The 27,232-nt window shown below is 41.2% G+C and overlaps 1 protein-coding gene across 1 annotated transcript in view; it reads right to left on the bottom strand.

The window, feature by feature from the left end:
• Positions 1 to 998: 998 nt before the first annotated feature.
• pgap1 (post-GPI attachment to proteins inositol deacylase 1) overlaps positions 999 to 27,232 on the bottom strand; it is a 33,302-nt gene continuing 7,068 nt past the window's right edge. The window contains exons 6-27 of the mRNA XM_088931444.1: positions 25,239 to 25,291; positions 23,291 to 23,357; positions 22,823 to 22,928; positions 22,587 to 22,645; positions 22,037 to 22,120; positions 20,630 to 20,679; positions 19,470 to 19,521; positions 18,992 to 19,069; positions 18,591 to 18,666; positions 17,847 to 17,920; positions 17,553 to 17,604; positions 17,175 to 17,241; positions 16,802 to 16,907; positions 14,960 to 14,998; positions 11,321 to 11,414; positions 10,942 to 11,032; positions 9,914 to 10,153; positions 9,045 to 9,180; positions 8,064 to 8,114; positions 7,528 to 7,730; positions 6,949 to 7,053; positions 999 to 6,748 (exon numbers count right to left, since the gene is read on the bottom strand). Coding sequence (XP_088787570.1) covers positions 6,610 to 6,748; positions 6,949 to 7,053; positions 7,528 to 7,730; positions 8,064 to 8,114; positions 9,045 to 9,180; positions 9,914 to 10,153; positions 10,942 to 11,032; positions 11,321 to 11,414; positions 14,960 to 14,998; positions 16,802 to 16,907; positions 17,175 to 17,241; positions 17,553 to 17,604; positions 17,847 to 17,920; positions 18,591 to 18,666; positions 18,992 to 19,069; positions 19,470 to 19,521; positions 20,630 to 20,679; positions 22,037 to 22,120; positions 22,587 to 22,645; positions 22,823 to 22,928; positions 23,291 to 23,357; positions 25,239 to 25,291 — 2,022 coding nt within the window. The 3' untranslated portion in view covers positions 999 to 6,609. The remainder of the gene's footprint in view (positions 6,749 to 6,948; positions 7,054 to 7,527; positions 7,731 to 8,063; positions 8,115 to 9,044; positions 9,181 to 9,913; positions 10,154 to 10,941; positions 11,033 to 11,320; positions 11,415 to 14,959; positions 14,999 to 16,801; positions 16,908 to 17,174; positions 17,242 to 17,552; positions 17,605 to 17,846; positions 17,921 to 18,590; positions 18,667 to 18,991; positions 19,070 to 19,469; positions 19,522 to 20,629; positions 20,680 to 22,036; positions 22,121 to 22,586; positions 22,646 to 22,822; positions 22,929 to 23,290; positions 23,358 to 25,238; positions 25,292 to 27,232) is intronic.

Raw genomic sequence — 27,232 nt, 5'->3', positions numbered from 1 at the left:
TTGTCTTTTGGGCATCAGAGTGTTTTCCAAAACACTAAAAATCATTCAGACCAATTTTATTGGTCTAAAATTCCTCACCATATGATAGCATGCCTATCAAACAATATTGCTGTGATACACCTTGATAAAACAAAGAAGTAGTAAAATAGTGAAATTATAATCAATGCACACAAAAGAGGACATGTGTTTAGTCCATGATTATATAAACCTTGGAAAAGCAAATGATTAATGAAAGAGTATTAAAAACTATAGGAAAAGTGACATTTTATTAAGGGATTCTGAAGGATTAGTCTGTACTGTAGAGCTTTGGGGAAAAACAGACATGCACAAAACTTCATTTAAACTTAAAAGCCAAGGGTTTCATTGTGTAAAGCCCCCTGGCTGCAAGAATGCAACTCTGAATGTCTAACTGGAAGCCTGTGAGTTCACCTCCTGAGTTCTGTGTTTGCTGTTGTTCCCTTCATTTGGGAAAGTCACTCACATTGCTGAGATAAAATGCCCTGAGGTGTAAATGGGTACTTATCCAATCACCTTTGTAAATAAAAACTGTGCGGATTAAATAAATCATTATTTCACATGACTAGGGTTTCCAAAACCTAGCCACACCCAAACAACAACCAACTGGCCAGTAACACAAAAGTGTTAAAATTATTCTGACATTTGTGTAAATTAAACACAAACGGTAAGCGTTTAAATGCAAGCAGTTAAAATGTTAAAATGATATGATTAGGTTATAGCTCAATTAAAAACTTGACGCTGGTGGTGAATACAGAGGTGAACGGGAGAATCATGTATCCTCTGGCAAAGCAAAAAGGCAAAACTAGAGGCTGTAAAGTGAAAATGATGCTCTTTTTTCCTAATATTGAAATGTATTAGCAAATAAAGCAGAACACTGTGCAAGGAACACTGGGTTCAAAGTTGCTTATGAATTCATCAGTTAATTGCAAACCCCATGAGCTTAGAGAAAAAAGAGAAAAAGAATGGCTGAATAAGACAAATTGAATCAGTTAATTTATTATTTTTTCTCAAAAATTTCACAGTTGTAAAATAAATATACAATTGAACATAAAAAAGCGCATCGTTTGCAACAGTGCATACACCTGAGTCGAACACATGAGATATCCCTTCATGGTAACACTCCGACAAGTCAAAACACAAACACAATTAAAAAGACACAGACCCCAGAGTTGAGTGGCAAACCAGAGCCGTCACCACCCCCTCTCTGGAAAGTGGCTGACTATGAGGTGCTGCAGTGCACTGCGTTCATGCTGGCACACAGAGCAGAACGTTCTATTGCTGTGATGGGCCAGGGCATCTTTCAGCTTTAGCAAACACAAACACCGTATGACAAACACTGAGGCTGTATGACGGTGATTTTATTACTCTTGAATCCCTTTTTGTCAGTTGTTTTCATACCTTGTGGTGCTTACGCAGATTCTTAAATTCAGCTTTGGAATGACGGGCTCAAGAAGTTCGGGCGGGATGATAAAAGAGTTCACTGGCCTATTCGAACATTTTGTGAAAACCACACACCTAGACAGCAATGAAATACACTGCACTATCTGACGGGACCCTGGGGAACTGTCAGTTGGAATAACGCAGGCCAGAAGGTGCTAAATCGGCAAGTGGTGTGATTTCATACCCTAGGGGAGTTGGACCCTGGTGCTCAAGAGCCACCATTCAGTAGGTCTTACAGGTCACCCTTAGATCTATTTCAGACAGACAGATCTAAGACAGAAGTGGCCAATCGTGCTCCATAAGAAATAAAGGGTGTCACAATTTTCATCGCAGTGCACATGCCACCTATTTAGGTAGCCAAAATGAAAATGGTTAAAAATCGATTATTTAAGGACAACCTAAAACATTCTGCATTGTGAAAATCCAGGACCAGAGTAAGCCACCTCTGCCACACCCTCTGCTGAACCTGAGTGAAAGCAAGACCCTCTGGTTTATATGGTGGTTTGCGAAATGTGGTCTCTTTGGCCCCCTTTGTACTTCATTGCTGTAGATTCCACATTTTTTATGAGTTTCCTGAACAGGCCAACCGACTCCACAAGCACACTGTACAGTAGTGATGCGCGGGTTGACACACACCCGCGGGTGGGTATGGGTTTACCCGCTGGTCAGGCGGGCTCAGGTTAAAAAAAAAAGATTTTAGATCGGGTCAGGTGGGTGCGGGTTCGTTTCTCACAACCGCAGGTGGTTGCAGGTAAAAAGCCAACCCGCACATCACTACTGTACAGTATATGCACAGCGATGTCCACTACAGACAGATATCAACAGCACTCATAACTGCGTTTCTGCTCCGGTCTGCCTTGGCTAAGTCATATGTAGAGCACTGCTGATTTCTGTATTTATGTAGATTTTGAAACAGATATATAATTTTTTTTAATCCAAGAAAACATTTGCCAGTTGCGACAGAATATGAGAACAGTTAATGAATCTGGGATATAAGGAATGTTTTTAAGGTACATGGCCGTGAGGAGAGCCTTGGCAAACCAAACCTCTGGCATTCACTGTGTAGTCAGAGAGAGACCCTGATTGAGAAGAACACTTCACACTGCTCTGAAAACTGCCTAAAATCTTGCAATAACACATCACAATCAAGTGTTATAAGTTGTAGTCAAGAAGTTTTGCACGCAAGAAAAAGGATTTTACCACATAGTTAAGCCGATACAAATCTATTCAGTCTATTCATGTTTTACATTCTTCTTAGTTGAGCACGGTGTAGATGATTCTAAGCACACACGCTATACAACACTCCATCACCAATCACGAGTCACAGGCAGTGCTGGCAACACCATGGAACACCAGTCTTCCAGCAGCAAGAGACATCACTACACACACGCACCTTCAATCCACTGGACACACAAAACAACTACACAGGGCTCTGGGCCAAAGCTTGCAACACCTTTGTAAAACACTTATCGATATCAGAAAAAGTGTTCCACAACGAGACTCTTGTTCGTCTAATGTACAGACAGTACTTGTATTTTCAACTTATTGCTGATATTTCTAGGTTTTTATTTAAACAGAATCTTTACAATGACACAATCATTTAAGCTCTTCAAGGTAGTACTCACCATAAAGAGAGGCTCAATAGAATAAAAGATCGAGTAATCTGCAAAAAAGGGTAAGCACACCTTTGCCCACAGCTGCATGTTCAAGTACATTCACAATGCAGTTTATAAAGACACGCTGTGTATAGTAAATATCCAGGACAACAGGGGGTTAGTGTGGTCATTGCAGCCTAGTAGTTAAGAAAAGGTAGCAGAAATGCCAGTGTGGAGTGATGCAGGGAAAATCCCTCTGGACTGTTATTTCTAACTTGTGAGTTACAGTAGGAAACCTCTCACTTTGAAGAAAACACATGACAGTACAAGATCAATATTTGCAGCACATTTACATTTTTGTTGTTTTTAAACTGGACACTTATTGTATGAAAGCTTATATAGCATCAGCAACTGCATCAACCAAAGCTGTAGACCATAATTGTACAATCCACTAGACAGAGAGATCTGGCATTTCTGCAAAAGGCACTGGCTATTTTTAGAAAAGATAAGAGAATGAAGAAGAAGCTCTTCTGAGCTGCAGTGATCAGTTCAGCTTTAGAATCACAGTGTTGGTCCACTAGGTTTCTAGGGAGGCAGTGACTAAAGCAGCTGGATTACAGAAGTGCACTGAGGGCAGGTCAGATGTGCAGATACTCTGAGAGTGTCTCTTAACACTGGCAGATCACCCCGACGAGGAAGTTCAGAGGTAATCTGTACAGCTTGCAATGCCCATTTGCTACCGCTTTGGGACAGCCAATAAAATGGCAGAGCTTGACAGACATGCTGCTTCCTTGTGGGGGGCTACTGCACTGAGCAGTGCCATTAAGACAAGACGTACATCCCATTCCCCAACGCAGCTGAGAATACCTCAATCACACAGGGCCAGATCCATAACTCATTGAACATGACAATTTACAGCTTTTAAGCAGAATGTAAATAGATAATAATAGATTATAGATATAGATTATAGAGGTAAATAGTAAATAGAGACTTAATGATGTTAAAAGTATGTTAGAACAGAGTAGTGTGGTAGTTCAGTATCTAGGAAAATTGTCTTATGAGTCTGGCCCCAGGGCTCTGTCTTCAGGCCCCTGGGGTATAGCAGCTAGACAGGGTGTGTGGAAGCCACTGTGAAAAATGTCTGCCAACACACTCCACTTTATGGGACAACCTGATCAAAAAGTGCCCCACTGGCAAGTCTGATCTCAGCCACAAGGAGGTTACAGTAATAATCACATTCACTTAGAGCACTCAAACACTAGAGAGCTTTGACAAAAGAAAACAGTTATTTTTAACACCAGTGATCTACTGTAACACCATTAATACATCTGACAGACAACATCAGGGAAAGGCAACCTGCAGCCATACCGGTCAGGGGTAGACCAGGGCGACTGTACAGGACTTCCAGCCCACTGTCCGCTTGCCTATGGCCTCTTTCTCTCTCTGTGTCAAAGAAGTGGCCACCAATGGCTGAGAGGAAATACTGCATGATGCTCACTTGGTAATAGCAGATCTCGTCTCTCTGATGGCCATCTTTACAGTGTGCCTTTTTATTAAAGTTCTGGTAGCATGAAGAAGCATAAAAATGGGCAACGTACCATCGGAGATGGAAAGAGGGAGGTTTAGTGTATTTAACTGAAACAAATATGCAGAAAATGATCTTAGTTTTGTCATCCTGTGTTTTTTTGTCTGCTTGTTTCTTTAATCTCCATCTATTCCCTTTCAATGCAATGGGACAAGGGAGACAACTTCTCACTGTGGTGCAGACAGTGTATCGTCTCCAGGGAAAAGGGGATCAAACCCCACTATCAGTTAAAACCCAGAGCTGTGTCTCTTTCAGTGGCACAGATGAGGCTTCAATAAAACATAGGATGACACGGGTGTCTACTCCCGGTACCCACCTCTTTCTCCAACCAAGAAAGATTAAAAAAAAATCATTTTAATATCCTTTACAGTTTTACAGGCCACTTGAGCAGTGATGCTGGAAGAAACAGGAAGGCTGAGTTAGAGGTAGGGAAGCATTTGCAATATACAAAATAGTGGGAGAATTAACATAGGGAGAGTTGGGAGACTCAATGGGACTGGGACAGTGTGCACCAGTGAGACTATCCTGTGAGCACAGCCTTTGTGGCATTTTGTTCAGTGTGGCATCTAAACACCTATTAAGGAATTCATCCTGACTGTAAATGTCTATGATTATAGAAGCCTCGAAGAGCCACAGGGCTTCTCCCTTTGATCACGGGTCTCAGACAGCTACAGAAACTTCAACGTCTGATTCCAACTATTTTCTCTGAAAGGCCACCACAGCACATCCTTACAGCATAAACAGAATTCATTCTGCACAGTTTACCCTTTATTTCATGGAGAGCTTCTTAAGAGTGAGCACCCCATGAAAGGCGTATTTGTAACTACAGAAGGTATCCGTGATCTGACATTTTAAAATGTTGTGCTAATGAGAGCAACATAAACACATCAATTTATGCCTCAGAGTAAAATCCCATTGCACTAATCAATTTAAAAGAATAAAGTAGCGGGGGATAGACTTTGCAAACAAGGCCATCTACTGGCAATGTGTTGTTCATGTTGTACACAGAACGAACACCATTCGGGTTTGAAGATCTGATTGTCAAAACACGGGGAAGGAACTCCTCACTTTTTAATCTGTTTTTTGTTTTTGGCATATCTTTATTCTCATCTCCCTCACAGAGTCTGTCTCCTATTGTTCCAGGAGGAAAGACAAAGACTTAGGGAGAGAAGTATCCAGGCTGGTGTCTAGTATAAGGCAAGATGAGGCTGAGTGATGACAGATCCTTTGCTGCAGATGAATGTCAGCGTACTGCTTTCGTTCTGTGCAGCCCCAACACTGCACCAATCCCTGCAGAAAATCGGCAGTGCCAGTGCCTGTTACTGTAGCAGACATACACAGACTCCTAAAACTGGAACTAAACTGTCAAACACGCACACACAACATCGAATTCCTGAAACAATTAGTGCATTTGGCCACAAACACAGACAGGCTCAGCTTGCTCCCCTAGAGAAGACCTGCTGACAGTAAAATCAAAGTTGACAATTCAAACACAGACAACAGCTTCCTCTGTCACTGAACGGAGGGAGAGAAAGAGGAGAGCAGGGAAAAGGAACAGTGACAAAAAAAATAAAGAAAACAAATGTAAATACCAAGTTACAATCACTTTTGAGAAACTCAGTCCTGGAATGTAGTATGAAAGGCAGAGTAACAGTAGTAATAATAAAAGCTACCAAACCAAACAACAATAATCATATTAATAACTATTATTATTAATTATAAAGATGTCTCTGTACAGATACTCAGATAACTGACCCTGCAGTGTGAAAGGGTGGCAAGTTTCCTTGGTGAAATATATCAGAATATATCAACCCTTTAGGGAACACCCACAAGTTGCCACGCAGAGAGGCAAGAAAATGCCTATTATCCTCTCTGTCAAGATTATCCTTCGCTGTCCTGCAGCCTGCTGTTCACCCCAAAATCCCTCCCATTTCAAAGACATGACCCAGGTTACACCCTGGTTAACAGGTGCTATATGAGGCAACAGAGAGCATGCAGGGCAAGGGACAGAGACAGGAAGTAGGTCACTCTGTAGAGGTGCATCAGGGAGAAGGTCACCATGGAGACACACACTGGCAACTGCAGCCTGCAGATCACGACCAGCAGCTTACTGTGGAACAAAAACAGTTATAAACACTGTTGCACTTTGACACACAGTTACACACTGCTACAGTCACACAATGATCAGTATTCTAGAAAATCACTTATAGTACAAGGCGGTGAGGATTTACAAGCCAGAAAGAGATAGGGAACAACACATTTGATAGACAAGGAGATTGGCTAATAGGCAGATAGACTGGCTTTAGTTACCTGTAACACAGAGTGTGGGTGTTAGAGTTCATGAGAATAGTTGAGGAAACGATAAGAGGGAGAACAACTGGCCAGCAGGGATCAGGGTTGAGCTGCAGAGAGTGCCTGAATGGGGAGAGAGAGATGTCAGCCATACTGAATAAAAAAAAACAAACATTTGCATAACTACAAATGTTTAACTACAGGTCAAGTTCTTTTCAAGCTCTTAAAGACACTTAAGGACTTATTAATATGGAGAACACTGGTAAGAGGACTCAAGTCTACTCTAGAGTTGACATAAACCTGCTTGTTGACATACTGTGCCTCCCAATTTAATACTGACAATGCATAGTTGCTCAAGACTCTGCCAAATAGGTTAACATATGGAGACTGTCAAGAAACTCAGCAACAACAAATTCTTCTGCATTGGCATCTCCGTGATAGACAAGTTCAAGCTGACAATTTCCTTCATCTCTTTTCATATTGACCAGTGTGAATTATTCATTTATATAAAGTCTATCCCCACAAAAATTAGGAAGAAAGCTGTGGCTTAATTGAAGGTGGGGGTGGACTATTGGGAACGTGATAATGTGAGCTTACCGCAGGCTGCGCAGCCAGTGTATCAGGGAGGGAGCACTCAGCATTACGGGCAGCGTCAGGAGTACAGATAAGCTCAGATGGAGTTGCAGGTTGTCCTGCACCTTCTCCAGGGCAGAGACTGTTATGAGGGAATTAGACCCTGCTGGATGAGCCTCCCCTTGCCCCGCACTCCCTCCTCCTTCTCTGACTTTCTCCCGGGGAGCCTATCGAGGCAGAAAGACACAGGAGTCACTGACAGGGCAGTTTCTTTTAAAAGTGCTTAAAACACCTGCACTCCGGCTATACAGGTACCAAAGAATACACATCAGCTTTGCAAAGACATGCTGTATTATCACAAAAGCACGCATATCGTTTTGGAAATGTCATTTTGGAGTTCAACTATCTATTGTTAAGTTTCAGTCAGTGAATGTACACCACCTGCACAATAGCTTACTAGAGTTCATGCAAGTCTTTACTTCAGGGATTTCTTTGCCCTTTGCACCTGGCACACAGAGTAGAGGTAAAGAGAAAAAGCAGCTCAGTCATGGTAGGCTCACCAGGTTGAGGACATGCTTCAGTGTTCGCTCAGACATCTGCAACCTCATCACCTGGGGAAGGAAACACATCGACTGAAGGTACACATTACTCTGATACTACCGTCTTAAATAATTTAAGATCTATAGGTCACTGCATTAGCTGGTAATAAGGATGTTGTATCAATAGACTGGAACTGTACAGATTTATTAATTACAGTTTACAAGAAAGACAGATAGGCCGTAAGATAAAGGCAGATAATTGTATGAGATCAGAAATGCATGTACAAAAAGGAGGCTATAATAATGTTTGAATTTCAAATCAAATAATGTGTGAATTTCAAATGATAAAACACACCAGTAAGACCTCAGTTAGAATACAGCTTTATATCTTGGTCAATTCAATATAAAAAAGAACACTGAAGCTCTACCAAGCGTAAAAACTAGAATAATTCCTGATCTCAAGGGAATGTCATACAAAAACAAATTAAAGAAACTGAATCCATTTGGTTTTAAACAATGAAGACTGAGGGAATTTGATTTGTTAAATCAAAAAGCTTAGCTAAAATTAGCTAAGCTAAAATTACTATTTTGTTAACACTAATGAAACAAGTAACAGGAAATTAAGTAACAAAGCTTTTAGGTAAGCAGTAGGAAGACCTTTACACAAAATTTGGAATAAACTAACTAGCCATGTTGTTGTAAATAATTCAACAGCTTTAAAGAAACACCTGTACAAGTCAGATAAATTAACTACACGTAACTAAACAAGAAGGTCCAATTCTCTAAGCCCTCTTATGTTTTTGTAAGCTTTCACATGTTCTTAAGTTTTCAAACAAACCAGCACCCTTTTCTTATTCAATGTTGCAAGATACACATTCATTCACAGAGAACCATAGTCTTGCCTTTTGCTCTCCCAGATTTAAAGACGACTCCAATTCAGTTTCACAGGTGAAAAGGAAAGAAGAAAGTCACCTTGCACAGACAGACAGGACTAAGACTCACCTTGTACAGGTACAGAAAGTATACTGCCACGAGGGCCAGTGCTCCACAGGTTGCCCAGGCGACCAGCCCCAGAGTGACGATAAGGATGATCCGTGAGCGTGTTAGTGGGTGCCCACTATCTTGGATGATGGAAGGTCTGTGATGGACAGGGGCAGAGAGTTATGTCAGCTCTCCATACAACCCGGCCTCTCCTTAATCACAGCATTGCCTTAACTCCCTCAGCCCAGATATCTCAACTACTAATGTCTACAAAACTCTGCAGCATCAAAGAAACGTTTGCTTTCTCTGGGCCTCCTCTTTGCTATGCTTACAATAAACCACTGCACCTTCATTCTGCTCATGAAGAGAGACGGCCCCTGCAGGTTTCACAGACAAGTTCAACTCCTCAATAAAGCCTTGGAAACAGTAGTAAATTCATAAAGTCAATAATTTATTCAGTTAAAACATTAAGAGCTCATGTAGAGTCTTGAAGACTTGTGGATCTTCATTTAAACAGGAGGTGTCGCTGCACGTAGCATGCTGTAATAGTACTAAATACTATTAGTATCTCAAAGACACGAACCCCTTAAAAAGGGGCAAAAAACAGAGTTGAAATCCATTTCTAAAATTCTATCCTGTATTAAAATCAAACCTATGCACTCTCAAAAGTGGTCTACAAATTTGACACACTGTAAACAGCTGCACTCTGAATTAATTATTGAATTCAGATGTGACATTGAATCAGATTAATTAATTTAGAAGTGAACTTGGACTGGTTGTTCTCTACCAGGAATCTGATAGTGTTTTAGTGAACCAAAAAACATTATGAATCACGTGGAGATCAGTGGTGATGATGTCGTTGTGCTCTGCGGCTGGCTTTGGAGCCTTGCCTGTGCAGTGGGCTCAGGATCCATGACAGCAGCTCAAGGGACAGTCGGAACAGTGCTCCTCCCCAGAATGCAACAGCAGCGCCCAACAGGAGCAGGAAGAGCGAGACCAGCCGCGTCCAGCCCTCTGCTGGGGACAGAGGCTCGGAGCTCTCCAGGACACCGTGGTCTAGAGCAGTCAAAGGTAAGGTGTCCACCAAGGGCAGACCCAGAGCAGACCAGCCTGCCTGGAACCAGCTCAGCCTGCAACACAAAGCCACATGGGATATCGGGAATCTAAATATCAGGTCTAAAACCCAAATACTAGACTGCTACACTGCTTCTGCAGGGAGACGCAGTGCTGCACATGCCACATTATATAAAACATGTGATATGCAAGGACACTGTTACTAGAATTATAACGAATCTACCTCATAAATTGGCAACAATACCTGTTTTTGCATTAAAATAGCAATGTAATGTGCAACGTGATTTATATTGTATAACACACCAACATCCTTACAGTCATGGTGTTAACCCACAAACGAGGCCTTGTAATCAGAAAGTACGAAGAGATGCTTGTAAAAAGCAGATTCAGACAATATTAAAAAAATAAAGCATAAAAAAGGTGTAGATCCCAATTACCAGGTATATGATATTTTTAAGAACATGAGCATCATGACTTTATGAAATAAATAAACTCTGGTTTCCTTTAATAGAGAAGCAGATGACAGTAGATGGGGTGACATGGCTACTGGGTACTGAAGCAAAATGCAGACCCCTGCACAGACACCCCAGCCTGCCCTCTGCCAGGACAGAGCCCTAAAAACCCATCTTTCTGCCAACAGATGAGTTTACCCTCAGTCTTTCACTGAATTAGAGGAAATGCATTAACTCATTAGCTCCAGTGCCAAATCTGCTCCAAATAGAATCCAAATAATCTCCCAGCTAGTTTTCTTCCACAATGATCTAAGGTAAGTGAACTATGTGAGGTTAACATTCGCCTCTTTCTAGATCTGCTTTCAGATTTTAACACTTCATGCCAGACTCACCGGAGTAGCAGGTGCAGCAGTGAGACCAGGAGCTCCACTCTGTGCAGCTGGGTCGATTCTCCCAGAGCCTCAGCCAGCTCCACAGGGCGCCCTGCAACAGTGACACAGTCTACTGAGATCCCGATATGCCACTGTCATAGAGCACCACAGTCTAAAACCTCTCATTCAACAGCAAAATGCAAAGCGTACATCTGTACATGAAAAACCCTGGCCAGAAAAGAACAATGTCTAAAAAACAGCAGCAAATGTCTAAAATTTAATAACTAATAAACACCTACTTGATGCCATGTAAACAACTGAAACCCGTATTGCTTTAGGTAGTATAAAGTGAGCTCAGAAGTGCATGGTCAAGGTGCTGCAGGAGGCCAGATGTGCTAACCTGTGTGGATGAGCGAGTACACCTGTCCCTCGCAGGCCAGCAGGATGCAGACAGCCATGTACACAGGGAGGACTGGACCACAGAACCGCAGGACCTGCACACACACAAAGGCATAGGGACAGCCTGCACAGACTACCACCAACAAATACAGGCACACGACCTTGGCAAATCAATGGTCTATAGGCTGCAGTTCTTTTACCTCTTGCAAATGCATAGAACATGCATAACATTCTGTCCTGCTCGTTTTTATTTAATTGTACTTAATTGTCAGTTTCTGTAGAACACAATTATATTCACCAGTTTTCCCTCATTTGCAGGATTTGGAGACATTTTTCCTAAACTAAGAATTGAATGCTCTGTTGTTCTAGTAAATGTTATCATTTAAGGAAAACTGCCACAGAAGACTGAAAAACTAAGGGAAACTATAGTAAATTCACAAGATCTTACATGGTTTACAGCTTTTAAAGGGATTATTTAGACTACGAGACATGATGAAGAGCACAAACTTCAACTGAACTAATACCAGTGAAAACAATGCTGCTCAGAAATAGACTTGTTATATTGAACAGTAGAATTTAAATACGTCATGTGTTAAATGCAATGTGAATGGAAAGCTTTTCTCTTAGCTCTTAGTGTTCACTTCCATATGTTCAGTTGTGACAATACTGTACTCTTGGAGGATAAGAGGAAACTAAGAGAAAAATTAACATATGGTGTTTTACATAAACAGCCACTGACGTACTGGAGTCAAATCCATCCAGCCCTCTTACTGTGATTTTGCTGTTTCTGCCAAGGAAGATAATTTACCCACTAGGCTAACTGGCAGAAACAGAACCAAATACCTCCTACATGATTTGGAAAGTACTTTTTTGTGCTCAAGGAGACAAAAGCGTCAAACCTGGACTGTGTTAATAAGCATGGGGACAGGGGAAAATCTGGAGAATAATCAATTTATTCTGTGACAGGACTAACACAATTTACACAAACTTACTTTCACATCATTCATTCAAATAAGATTGATTAGGAAAACAAAATGAAAATCACTGCAAAGCACACAGTATGGATTGAATCCTGAAATCATATATACTTGTAACATTCCTTATGAAAGTAGATAGTTGTATCATATCACCAAGCACAGACAATGTAGAAATAAAAAGGCTTGCATGAAAGACTTCAATGGAGAGATCTGCAGGACGATTCGCAGGCGTCCTGCAGGAAGAAGTTGTGCAGCAGTTGTTCTTGGTGAGGGCTTACACAGGTTGTCTCAATCTGTTCTCACTGGACAGTTCTACTTGGGAAGTCTTTTCTCGAGCCATGAATCTTCCACTGTCAGGATGCGCCCTTCCCCGAGCTTTTCAAACAGCAGGGATCCCAAAGTCCCACCAGAACAGTTTTCATCGACACCCAGTCTAACCCTCGTCATCACTGCTTGCTTCCAGAACATCTTCAGTCTCTATACATTGATTTCATCAGTTTATAGGCATTTCTGTGCAGTTAAATTTATTAACAGCATGCCCATCCTTGTGGCAGTTCCAAGTCCAGGGGATAAGACAGGAGCACACAACACCTGTCTCCTCCTGGATGGGCTGCAAGTCCGCTGCAGACACATTTATTCTGTTCAATATAAAAATTAAGAGCTATTTTTTATTACACTGTGCAACATTCTGATGACATTTTCTGTTCTGATTTTTCCAAGACCCCCATCCAAGCTTTACCTAATCAACTCATCTGTATGCCTTTTCTCTGGGCTGTTTTTTCACAGTTGTAAGGCTGAGTCTGGGAAGGCAGGTTTCCGTCTTCTGTTGGTTGCGATAGAGGCTGGACTTTGTTTTGGACCTAATCTGGGCTACTCTGGGCCTCTGGCAAGGGGCCTGACCCACTCTGTAGAACTGCTCTTCCACCCGGATTTGACTCGAGCAGGGTACTGTCCCTTTGAGTTTGGAGGACATCACAGGTCTGCTGTTCGTGCACGGGGGAATTTGGGAGGCCCTCCGAAGCCAAGAACCGATAGGATAGATCTTGAGCTGTGGCGTCCCCGAGGGAACCAGCTGGCTGGCTGGGCAGAACCGAGTTCTTTTCCCCAGGCTTGGCGTGTCTCCCCTTACTCGCTGCAACCCTGCCAGCCAGTTCTCCACTGTTCCTAAACCATGGCCCTCGGTGTCCTCAGCCCCTTCCCTATCCAGAATGGCACAGTGCTGTAAGAGGTTGGCCTCAGTCAGTGGCAAAGACACACCCCAATACATAGCTCCACACAGCACTATCTTCCCACAGATACGTCAGCTTTACTCTGCATCAGAACGCCAGGTCTTCTTTGCCTTTACAGTTAGTACTGGCTTTTTTGTATTATTTTCCACACAGTAAAAAAGGCAGCAGGTTCGAATCTGTGCATTTTCTTCATCTTCTTATCTTATATTGGGATACGAGTAGAAGTCCTATAGGCAATATTCAGTCTTGAACTTGGACTGGGATTAAAACGATCTCTCCAAAAACCAAAAAGAAATGTGCATTGTTCCATCAGGCCCACTGCTGTTATGTTAGTTGATTCAGAAACGATATGCTCACTGTGATAGGTTTCTGAAGAATGGAATCTAATCTTCTTTAGAAAAGGAGAAGCAGATAGAACCTTGAACAAAAAGCACCACTCTCTCACCTCCCAGTCTGCTCCCATGATGACGTTAAGTGTTTCTGTTTGCAGTGTCCTGTTGCGCTCTATTCCATTGACTCCAGCTACTCGGAGCGGAGGAAGATGCCAGGAACAACCCCTCAAGAACTCAGCAGATCACCTAACACATCCCCCTGCTCTCGGCCTTCAGACCAGGCTGCTCTTCACATGAACTGTTCTCTTTTCTTCTTAATAGCTATCCTTTGATTGCTTTCTCACTAGTTTCTGTCTAAATCTCTCCTGATATTTTATCCTTCTTCACTTTATCTGCCACATTCTGGCTTTTTCAGTTCCCTATCCTGCTTCCCCCCAACTTACTGCATCATTGTTGTGGAACAGCTATAAATCTGAGCGTAGGATGGACCCATTGCAACCAATGTGCAGATCGTACCACCCCTCATTCACGTGCACCAGAGGTGGGACAATAAAAGAACGACAGGGGTAATTAATCTACAACACCCAGAGCAAGGAACAGTGAGGAAGAGAACTGAAACAGAACTGAAAAGTATTATCAGACTCACAGATAAGAGAAAAGATGCAGAAAAAAATACAGAAAAGGGAATGTTATTTTCTCCACAAGTATGGGGAGACAGTCCTGCCACATATCCACTGTCTGAATTTGTATTTGTCTGAATTCAGACACTGTTTGTCTGAATTCGTGAATTCAGACAAATGAAAAATGTCATGCTGAGAAGCAGGTAAGACATGTCTAGACCTGCCCAGATCAGTGTCAAAGCCTTCAACCTGCAGAGAGTTCAAATCAAAGGCTAAATTCATAAGCGTGTGATATTCAGACCTCACTGTAGATAATATAGCTAACCTTTAAGAATCACCACCTAATTCCTGAGCACACCCTGTGCAAACCAGACTGCACAAACTCCCTCATTCATTAACCTATTCCGTTCACAGTATTGTTTAAATAACCTTGCAATAACACATGGTAACAAGCTGTGATGAAGCCATATTCTATGTCTTACCTGTCCAAGCACCTGGAAGAAAGAGGTCTGGACAGACACCTGGAGAGACAAAGGGAAATATATATGAACTGTGCTGCTCAAACCAGAGCCTTATTCTAATACAGCTCTTCCACAACGAAAGTAAAAGGTTTGTATGAAAACACTAACAGAAACCTCAAAGGAAGCCAGTCTTTTTTTGCACTTCACCTCTCAGGGAACACTATAAGTGCACAGTGCGAAGATGTAAACAAACAAGCCATGAAGCTCGTACTGAGATTGGAAGTCCTGGAACAGGCAAAGATCATCATCAAATTATCTGCTAGAATGGGAATCACTCTATTACTTCACTGTGAAGTGGAGAAAGACATTTCTAATAAAACATTTCAGGACTTCTCACAAAATCTTTCCACAAAATCCCAGGTTGTATTTAAAAAGTGTAATTATGAAGCCAAAATGAATATCTAATATCTAAGGAGAATTCTAGAATAAATTTAATATTTAAGCCTATATGGAGACACCAAGCTTTCTTAAAGTTGAAGCCGAGATATAAGAGTGACAGGAATAAAACAGTAAAAATTAAAAATAAAGTTTGACAGAGCCAGGCCTCATGTCTTTCATGAATTCTCTTTCTGAAGAATTTATTATGAGGCTGATTCCCTTTCCATAAGCATTTCAAAATTCAATTAATCTCAATACCCTAAATCAGGAGAAAGAGGAATCAAAATTGAAAAAATGAAAGCACAGAATCATATTCATTTTTTATTAAGGACACAAGTTTTAAGAGAACTGTGAAAATGGGAGTTAAGACACATTCTTCAAATATTGTGATAGTGTTTAAATTGGAATAAATCCCAACATCAAGTTATCTGAAGTTTTTAACTAGTAGGACACTTGCCAGCATGCCTGTTTTTTCATTGCAAAATTTAAAGAAACACTGCAAAACAATCAAGCCATCAAAATGGGTAATAAATGTGCTTTGAACTGGAAGGCATTGTATGTATATATAGCATATAATCATATCACAGCAACATGCAACAGTAAGGGACAGAAATGGTTTTCAAAAGATAGCTTAAACTAGTTATTCATAAAACAAGGAAAACAACAAAGTTAAGAGTGGACATCCCTGATGAATGCCCCTAGAGATGAGCATTTCTTAAACCCCCTTTTGAAGCAATGGGGATTTAAGAACCTTAGCGTACTTCTTAATATAAGGCCGAATACTGTATATTTGGTGATTTTTTACTTCATTAGTGACATCATACAGTCACAGAACGCAAATTCACAGCATATACAAACAAACACAGGATGGCCTCAGCTGTCATCATATTAGCTGTGTAACATTTCTGTGAAACCAATTACTGTACCTGCCAAAGTAATAAAAAAGGGGGGAATTGGCACTGGAGACCTGCTACAACCAGCACATCTCTGCAACTACAAAGGCACCAAGGGCCTCCGCTTCATTAACCATGCCACCTGCTCTGATATCAATTGTTATGAGAGCAGCAGTTACCTACTTATAACTTGCAGGTAATAAAAATCAGCTGTGTCGCTGATTCATTTGAATCCAGTTGTAAATATCATTCCTCAATGACTATCCAGTATAACTGCTTAAATTGGTTGCTGAATGACAGATGTACATAACTTAACACCACTGCTTTACGGTAACAGGTCAGGGAATTCTGGGTTATCACTAAAGTATGTCTAACTCACAACTAACTGCCTAAGTAAATAGCTTGCCATTGCAGTACAGTCTACTTAGCATGATTATTTTTTTCAACTGTCTGCTAGGCACTATGTCAGCAGCCATTTTTGGTATAAACTGTTCTTCTGTCAGCATGGTGCCATTGCCTGTGTGAGCTCTACCTTGTACTGGCAGTCTGGAGAAGTGTGTAGCTGCAGGATGGCGCTGGAGGAGTTGTCAGGGCGACTCGTGTGCAGCTTGGCAAATATCTCAGTCACTGAAGGCACGCTGGCAGACAAAGAGGGAAACAAAGTCACTGAAAGACAGGCAGCGGCTATGCAGTAAGAGAATGCAAAGAGGCCCTGAGGCTCACTTAGAGACAATGAAGGACACCTGTCTCTCACCAAGAAACAGAGATTCTCACCATAATTGAGATGCTGAGAAAGACTGTGAGACACAGACAGCAACTAAGAGATAAAGGGGCACACAGAACCACAGAGAGTTACAGTAAATAACAGTCATCCATCTTGCCAACAAAACAAACAGCAGCTGTACCTAGCAGCTGTGAAGGAGTCTTCTCGGAACCAGGGAACTTGCAGCCTGTACACGCTGGGAAGTCTGCCTGTAGTAAAACAGGAGATAGGATTGATACAGACTCATATCACCCCAGTTACCTGCAGAGATCATTTCTTATCTTCTATCACTAGTTCACTATAACCAGATCATTCTAGAGACCCTTACATCACTTGTTGGATCCTATAGGGTCCTATTCTTCACACCTGTCATTGGTAGAGGCCTCTAAATCACCTGCTGTCTGATAGCCTGAAAAAGTCCTAACGCACACGGACCATGTTTAAAGACTCCCACCCATCACACTCTGACCCTGTACAGACTGCCTACATCATGCCTAGGAAAAGGAAGAGCTCATCTTACCTCTGGTCCCTTTGCACTGGCTTTCAATGGTGACTTTAAAAGCCTGGTAAACCTGGAAACACCAGACAGAGAGAAAGTACTTCTACAACTGTTTTATAACCCCCACAAACACTAGTCAAAACTACAGATGGCAATATGAATAATAAAATTGTAAAACATGGCACGTCAAGTTCTGACTATTAGGTGGTTTATTGGGGAGACTAAAAGTCGATTGTAAAAATTCAAACCATTGTATGTTATCAAAAAATAATTATTTGGCATATCCTCACAAAATAAGCAAATGCAAAGCTGTACCTGGTGGAAATCCAATAGCTCGACAGTGTGGAACAGTGCAGGGGAGCTCAGGGTTACCTCACGGATGGACATGCCTGTCCAGATACAGATTGACATTTTTACTCACCTCTTGGTATTATTAAAACAGTTGTACATGGATGTAGCAGGCCGGATTGATGCCCTTAATCAGATAGATCGAGCAGTCAGTATACCAACCAATTTAAAGTAATTAGTGTAGGTAGTAGGGTACTGCCCCTTGTGCCAGGAAAGGGGCAGTAGTAACCTGTCCTTCCACAGGGGTGTGCAACATTGTTAACATTCCCATTCATGATCAGAAAGCTGCTTATTCCTTGTAAGGTCATGGTAGCCTGGACCCCATCCCAGAGAGATAGGGCATACAGGGACAATTTAGAAGCATTAATTAGCCCAGCCAGCACATTTTGGAGAGAAGCCAGAGCATTCATCAAAAACATACACAAACACAGAGAGAACAAGCAAACTCCACACAGTCTGCTTTTAAACCCAGGACTCAAGAGCTGTGACTAACCTCCGCAATACCGTGTTGCCCTTTGTTAATATACGTCAAATAAAATGGTGCTATTGAAAATGTTATGAAAATAGACTGTTCTTATCAGTTTCTTATTACCCAAATAACTAATTTCATTCATCAAAAATTACTCAAGTGGTAATAAATACCTAAAAATAAACCAATGACATTCCCCCCCGTTTTAAAGGAAGACCAGCTTTTGTGTGCCGGACACTCACCAAAGGACAGGATGTGAGGGACGGGGACAGAGGCAGTCCGGGAGTCCTCGCTGAACCACTCACACTCCACACTGAACTGCAGGCGCACACAGAGAGAGGGGCACTGGTTTATCAGTGATTTATCTGATTTATCAACCTTCATCCTGGTGGGCGTGGAACTAAGAAAATCTGTCTTTAATTTACAGGATCCATCATTAAAATATCCAAAACACCATGTTCAACAACCTAATGACTTTGTGTTTGAACTGCTCACCCGTGGTTGTAACTATGAGTTTAAATCACTCACCTGCTACTGATTGGACTAGTAACACTACGCTTGTGTCTTTCCTTCTATTTAAATCTTGGTAAAATACCACATTGTCAACTGCGTACTATTGTGTATCGCCAGGCCTAGCGTTTACCTGACCGCCATTGAGGCTGGAAGTGCTGAGGACCAGGTGAGAGAACGAGGGCAGGTCACTGAGCTTCACTGTCACAACCTGGGGGATAGAGACAGACATGTGAAACAGGTTCCCAAAGAGAACCTCAATCCACGATCTACCTCAACCCCAGCTCTAACCCCTGCTCTTTTTCAAATAGACAAGACATGCGGCCGAGAAGTGTTTATTCTAAAGTGTCCCCTCCTCGTTATGGAACTGTGGACTTGCAATGGACCGGTGACCCTTGACCCTCTGAGAGTTCTCAGAGTCCCACCATGTGCCCACTGCTTCCTAATTCACACAGGGCTGTTCATGTCATATTATTTCTTCAGCCAAAGCATGCCCATAACAGTTTTGCATTCCTCTTCTTGTGCAGTTTCTCCATTTAAATAGAACAAAAAACAAAACAGGGAAAGACAGGGAACAAAATGTGTGACAGGCATTGCAATGGAGGAATTACCTTGTATGCTGGGAGCAGTTCTGTGTCCCAGGACAGATCCACAGCTTGCAGACTGAGAGAATTGCAAATAAAGCACAACACATTTTACCAACAAAGCACATTGAGCACACAGCCTTCAGATGATCTACTATAACTAGCCTGCAATGCTAGTGAAGAATAAGGACTACTTTTGTAATTCTTCAGATCAGTTTCCCCTGAGAGACTTGACCGACAACCCCAATGTTTCTGACAGGATATCAAGTGAAGCGGAGGTTTGAGTTTACCTGTGACCTTAATCTTATCATAGAATCAATATCACAATAGAACAACTCAAATGCTTGATTACCATAATGTATCAATTTAAATATCCCTTTCAGCAAATCCGCTGAACTCCCCCTGCCTCCAGCACTGACAGGTGTTAACAGATGCGTACCGTTTTGAGTCCTAGAGAAAATCCTCCCAGGTAATACCATTTTATAGCAGATTATTTACTCTCTTAAACTCTTTTCAGAGGACAAGTACAAGACAGAATTCCCCCCACTGAAACACAATCTTATCTTTTATCAATTATCAATCTTTGTTTCTCCATCCATATTTAAATCTATATCTGCTAGAGCTGAAGCCTTGCCTCCTGGCCCTGCAGCACATACATCCATGTACGGTACATCCACGTCTGCTCCCCAGTGGACTAAGCCGAGCCCCAGTACAGACTAATACAGCAGGCCACAGGAAGGGAGGGTGTCCCAGTCTCTGGCCGGGGGACCGCTTTAGAAAGTGAATGTTTTTTAACAGGAAACCCCACTAGCCTTGTTTCAAAAGACAACGTCAACATTAACATTGGCAATACTAATAAGAAAATTGTAAAACAAAGCACAGCAGGTTTAGACATCCTTGTAATGACAATAAAGTTGATTATTGAGTGAGAGCATTGGTTTATTTTGCCTGTCGTGGGATGATGTGTTGCTTCAGGAGGTCACTGGGTACATCCCTAGGCCCAGTATGGAATTTATTTATGTAGGAGATGAGGGTGAGAAATTATTTGTTTTGCTAAAACATATCAGCTGGACAGGTCCACAAGTTAGGCAGCAACAGCTGAAGAATGTCTTATTAGAAGTCACAGACCAGTGATGATTTCTGTGAAAAAAGCAAAGTGCAGAGAGACAGTATAGGCACATACTCACCACATGGAGCCGTTACTCTGAGTGCAGCCAAACAGCCAGCTGGTCATCTCCTGTAACACAGCAATAACACAGCATTCATGAGAATGCAGGATTGGTTACAAAGAAGAGCTGAAGTGCTGGAAGCTTACTAATGCTTGTCATTTGTGAGTGAATAAAAATAAATGCATTTGGAAAACTGAAATAAGGAAAGCTGTTGTTCTGGAAATAATGGAATATAGTAGGATAAATAACAATTTTGATCAACTGAATTTTATATGCCACAAATAATAAATGCATATGCATATACATAAATGTATATACTGTAGCATCATATCTCCACTGAATGTGCAGAAAAAAGAACTTCAGGGGAATATTTATAAAACAGCTTACACAAACTAGCTCAGGTACATTTAACTTTTCAAAAGGAAGCAATTATTAAAAAAAATATTTTTAAACACTTTTCTAAACTGTTGTTTGTGAATCTGTTCTATCTGAGCAAAAAGCACAAACATATACTGAACATTATTTTAGTGTTTTTCAAGAATAATTGAAAATTCAATATTGAAGTATTATTGCTGCCAGTTCACTCATAGTAAATTCAAGAGGGTTAAATTCCATGCCCTGGCAGTTCATGAGGCTACAACCAGACCACTAGATATTCTTAGTAATCAGTGCCTAGAGGAGTTTCATAAGCTGGACAGGTAAAGTATGTTTTTCAGTCATGTTGAATATATTTTGTTGCAACTCTGTAACAGCAGATCAGTAACCAATGTCTCTCACTTTGTTTTCCAGTGTTCGGTCAATCAATTCCTTTATTACATGTATTTGAACACTGTTTATACAGAAGGGTTATCGTCAGAATTAATCTGAACAATTTTTTTCAGATAAAGAAATAAACATGCATATGCTCAGCAGGCCTGCTATTTCAGAGCATTGCTTTTAACAGGAGGAATCATCTTATATACCCAGCAGCATCTCTGCATCCGCAACAAAAAGTTATTTCTAAAGCTGTCCAAATCAAATATATCCTTAAGAATTGCTGTTGTTGACTAAATTAAGTAAACAAAAGTTTTAAAATAACATTACTAATCCAAGAAGTACCTACTCTGTAGGTCTGAAGAAATATACAGTACATTTGTACTGTGCAGCAAATGACACTCATACCTCCATCTTAAGCCATCTTAACACTCCTAATCTCTATCACTTTATTCAATAGCTGATTAAAATTACAGTGAGTAGCTGTTTTGCCCAATAATAACGCACTGCTTCCCTAAACAGGACCTGTAAAGTCCTGTGTGAGGCACTGCAGTGAAGGAACAGACATCACTGTCTGCTCTGGCCACTTTCTACCCCTCCACACTTACCCTCCTTGCCCACCACCCCTCCCCTCACCCTGAGGACAGGAGCCCGGCAGACCGGCTCTCTTACCAGATTGCTGTTCTGGCAGTGGAAGTGACTATGGCTTTTTCTACGACTTGAAAGAGGGAAAATAAAATATCTGGCCCTAGGTTCCTGCACAGAATGGAAAAAGTAAAAAAAAACATGAGAAAATACAGCAAAATGTGTTAATTAAATATTCAACTATAGACAAAAATACTGACAGGTTAACATCTAATAATATACATAAATTATGGGATAAACCAGATATTAATTATCTTTTACTGTTTCACAACATTAGACAACTATGAAAACTTCTAATTTGGCTTACTGTTAAATATTTTGTGTTTTAACAGAAAGCTGTCACTAAATAGGAGTATTCTTATATGAATAGCTCTTGCTGTTTTACAATGTTAGCCTACAATCGGCCTAGATAACTTTGAACTTTGATTATATATACACAGAATCTGTTTAGATGATTCTGTGTTCTGCAACTGTAAATCAGCCAGAGCTAATTAATAATCACATTCCCATACATTTATATATACATACTGTAGATATTTAAGAGATAGGTTGTGAAAACTTGGGCAAAGAAGCTTACCTTGGGGGAGCTGTAGGACAGTCTGGGTGTATGGACCTCTGTCCACAACTCTGGTGACCCTGAGAGAAGCAAAAGAGTAACAGCTCTTAACACTGCACACAAACGGCACAGAAAAACATTAAAAGACCCAAAGGCACTGCAGGAGCAAAGGTGACGGATTCTGCTCCCTTCCTTGACAGGAGAGACACAACCTCCAGTTTCGCTCACTGTCTGACACACAGCACAGAGCCAGTCACCTGGGAAGGTGACCACTGTATCATCCTGCTCGGCCAGCAACCTGACAGGGTGCCTGACAAAGTGGTGCCTAAGAACAGCCATCCTGCGTGCAGGGTCTTCCGTCATCTGGAGAGATCACACAGGGCAACATTTCAACACAGGGAAGTGAACAATATCACCACAGAGACTGAAACCAAGTAAGCAGCACAATAACAAGTGGAGAGGGATTATCCAGATATTAAATGCATACATGAAACAATTTAAGATTCTGTGTGAAGGTCTGTTTGTGTTTAGAAACTGCATAGTGCAGTCAAAACAATCACTTCCTTAAAGCAATAAATGTTCTACATGCTTGGAATGAGTTATGAATTGGCTTTTTCATGGAGATACTGTATGAATGAGCTCTTTCACGAGCTGAACAAATGTCAGGTTGGTGCTGAATCTAATTGACTGCCTTGTTGTCGTACATGAAGAGGTGCAGTACCCACCTGTCGGGTGTCAGGGTCAATGAGGTCAAAGAATGCCCTGACGGTGGCCAAAACCAGCTCCTTACACCTGGAAGAACACAGACACATAACACCCAGACCAACAAACACACTGATGCCCAGTCACAGTTCCAGGGCCGCTAAAAAGTTCTGAGTTCTAATGTAATTCTACTGAAAACTGATCCACTTACTTTTCAGCAAGTTATCTATGCATGCACGATGAATAATTGCTCAGGTCATTTAGGCTCCCAGAAGATGTGAGTGTTTCACTTGTAAAGCTTTTTTTTCAAAAAATGAAAGAATACAACATGAAGTTTACAAACAAGAGGAGGCTGTTCTGGTATTTTAAAAGACATACAAAATAAGATTTAAATGCTCCTTTGCATGGGTGGCACAGTGGCACATTGGACAGCACTGCTGCCTCGCTTTGCTGGGGCCCTGAGCTCGGTTCTGGACCTGGGGTGTTATCTGTGTGGAATTTGTGTGTTTTCACCAAGTGCCTTATTTTCCTCCCAGTCCAGAGACATGCTGGTAGATTTACTGGCTTCTGGGAAAACTGGCCCTGCCGTGACTGTGTATCCCATGCAATGGACTGGCATCCCTTCCATGCTATATCCTGTCTATGCCTGTTACTTGCCAGGACAGGCTTCAGCTCCCCCCTGACCCCGTACTGGATAAAGCAATGAGAAAATGGATGGATGTTCCTTTGTAGACAATTAGTGCACAATGACGTGCATTATGCCCTAGTCTGTTTGGGACCTGAAATATGTGAGTGTTTTAAAAATGAAGTAAAGAAGTATCTTAGATTAGGAAATAGATGGTTAAGTACTAGTTGGATTAAAAATCACAAAGTGATCCCTAGGTCTGGAGTCAGGAAACACTTTTCATCTTATTATGAAATAATCTTACTTAATAGTTTGACTGTGATATGCTTTTTCCAGGTCTGACACAACTCCTACTTTTAACTGACCAATAATATTAGACGAATTCTGGCCCTAAACAACAAGACAATTGACCCCCACAGTCACTGAACCACAGGCAAACATAAGGGCTATTCTGGATAGTACTGCAGGAAACAGCACCCTCTTGAGGATATTTTCGCTGCTCCAGCACTGCCTAGGGCTAATACTAGCATTCACCTGAAAATCAAAGTAAATTTGATTCCTTAGGTAGACAGTTCACTTTACAACTGTAAAGTGAAAACTACATTCCCATGTGAATTTTAAACAGAGTTGGGCATTATTCCTATGCTTCACTGTCATGGCAACCTTTATTTAAGATGAGAGAGCTACTTATTACTGCTAAAAAGCACAGCAAACCAGAGCCAAACAATTGCATTGAACACAAAGTGGCAATTTAGAGATATCAATAAACCTAATCATTTGGTACTGTCAGAAGAATTAACTGTTTCAGTTCCAAAAAGACAAGTTCAACCATGGAGATCCTAACAAATACACGAAAGCTTTATTATAATAATTATAATAAATTATATATAAATCTATTATGTTAAGACACGCTTTATATAGATAAAAAAATAACCTGAACAACTTCCACACAGAAAAGACTTTTATAACTGAAGGCGAAAATTTGTGCAGTCTGGATTTCCAAAAATGAAAACATTGACTGCTCTGGCACAAAGCAGGATTTGAAAAAGAGACTGCTGATTAATGACAGTGCAGAAGACTCTGCTTTTTGCACTGGCTCTGCCACATAAGGTCCTAAACTTACACCAACAGCATACACCAAGAAGAATCTTCGTGCTTGTAATTTTCATGCTTTCAGACATATCCTCTATACTACGCATATATTTTGTACCTTTGATTTTGTTTATACAGTATGTAGCAATATAAATTGTCATGCAAACTACTGAAAAATATCTTCAGTAAAATAAACCTAAAACTACACCTGTGGGTCTCTGTGCAGTGTCAATCTACAACATATGCATACCTACCACACGATAGACAAATGGTCAGTCGATACCCAGGTCCTGGGCACAGCAGTGCTCTGTCCAACACAGAGAGAAACAGTCACAACAGAGACATACTGTACAGTATATAGATATTTTCAAGTAAGTCCAGAACCAGAATCAGTCCAGGATAGACTGATTAATCTGGTCTACAACAGCTAAAAAAAAGTATGATTAAAGCTTTTTAAAATGTTAAAAGGATTAATTAACAGTTTCCTCAGTTAATATTTCCAAAAAAGTTGAGCAAGGAGACAAACGGAACTACCTAAAAGTAGATGCTGATCTTCTTCTTCTTCTTCTTCACAGCCTTAGTCCCAGACTGCCCTGGGGTCAGCTGCTTTGGTTGCTCTTCTCCACTTGTCTGTCAAGCACATCTTCCTCACTCACTTCACATACCTCCATATCTTTTCTCACACAATCTATCCATCTCTTTCTAGGCCTGCCTCTTCCCCTGTTACCTTCCACCTCAAATTCCATTACCCTCTTTGTTACTTCCTCAACGTCCCTCCTCAAGATATGTCCATACCACCGTAACCTCGCCTCTCGCATCTTTCAACCACATCCACCACCCTACATCGTCTACGGATTTCTTCATTTCTGATCTTATCCTTCATTGAAATCCGCAAAATCCATCTCAACATCCTCATTTCAGTTCTTCTCATCAAGTTCTCTTCCCTCTTTCTAACTGCCAAGCATTCAGCTCCATATAGTAGTACAGGTCTAATCACAGTCTTGTACATTTTGCACTTTAACTTTCTAGGAATTTTCCTGTCACAGATTATTCCAGTTATTTCTCTCCACTTGTTCCATCCAGCTTTCACTCTTTGTTTTACTGCCTCCAGTGTAGGGCTGGGCGATATGGCCAAAAACATTATCACGATAAAAATTTTCATATCAGTCGATATCGATAATTATCACGATAAATGTCAAATCATTATTTCTTTCAAGTTTAAAGGCAGATTTTTTCTCCTGAGGGAAAGTTGAAGAAACCAGACAGTTAATTGGTAAATTAAACAACTCTTTATTTTAAGAACACAGCAAACACTTGCCAAACAGCAGAAACATTAAACAAATCTGAGGTAGAGAGTATTCCAAGTCTTTTTTATGTCAAAATATCCATGAGTCAAATTTACAAAATAAATATCTTAATAGAAAAATTAAATACTGCTGTGTGATACAACACACATAGAAGATGGCTCAGACAGACTGCAAAGTTTAAAGTGCTTTAAGGGATCATATCAGAAGTAGTGGCGAAGAATGGCACCGTTTGCAGCTGCCGCTCTACCATCTCCCTACACTCTGCATACAGCCGAGGAAGCGCAGTCAGTGCAAAATGTTTCTGACCAGGTAGCTCGTATCTGGGGTCAAGGACTCTGATAAGCTTCTTGAATCCCTCATTTTCGACAGTGCTATTGGGAAGCATGTCTTTTGCAATGCAATATGCAACTGCATTTGTGATGTCTTCATGTCTTTTCGTTTTTTTGTCGTAAGGGACGGTGCTCGAAAATGATGCTACTATGGTTTGCTGCTGTATAGTCACACTGAATACTGGCCTGGTGCTTATAGATGGTCCCCTTTCACTAACAACACTAGTTTGTGACTGTAATTTTTTACTTTCTGCGTGTTCTAATGGGTGATGTTGTTTTAAATGGTGAAATAGGTTCGTGGTGTTGCCTGTCTTTGCTGGCACGGACCTGCGGCACAGTTTGCAGTGCATGCTGCTCTGTTTTATGTCTGATCATAAAAAGCCAAAATATCTCCAAATTACCGAAGCTGAACGACCTTTTCTGCCGACGATGTCATCGTCCTTCGAGCTGGTCGTTGGCAGCACTACATTTGCTTCAGTGTCGCTCATTTCTCCACTCTAACGACAATCCTTTCAGCCACCACCGTGTGGGTAAACATCACTACGTTAGCTGCCCGGTCTGCAACACGCACACGCATATGATGCGCAAAGCATAAAAATATATATTGAACAT

Source organism: Atractosteus spatula, chromosome 13, assembly GCF_055471065.1.
Source record: "Atractosteus spatula isolate fAtrSpa1 chromosome 13, fAtrSpa1.hap1, whole genome shotgun sequence".
Classification (NCBI taxonomy): Eukaryota; Metazoa; Chordata; class Actinopteri; order Semionotiformes; family Lepisosteidae; genus Atractosteus; species Atractosteus spatula.
Note: the sequence above shows the minus strand (reverse complement) of the source record. Positions and strands in the feature narration are given on the sequence as shown.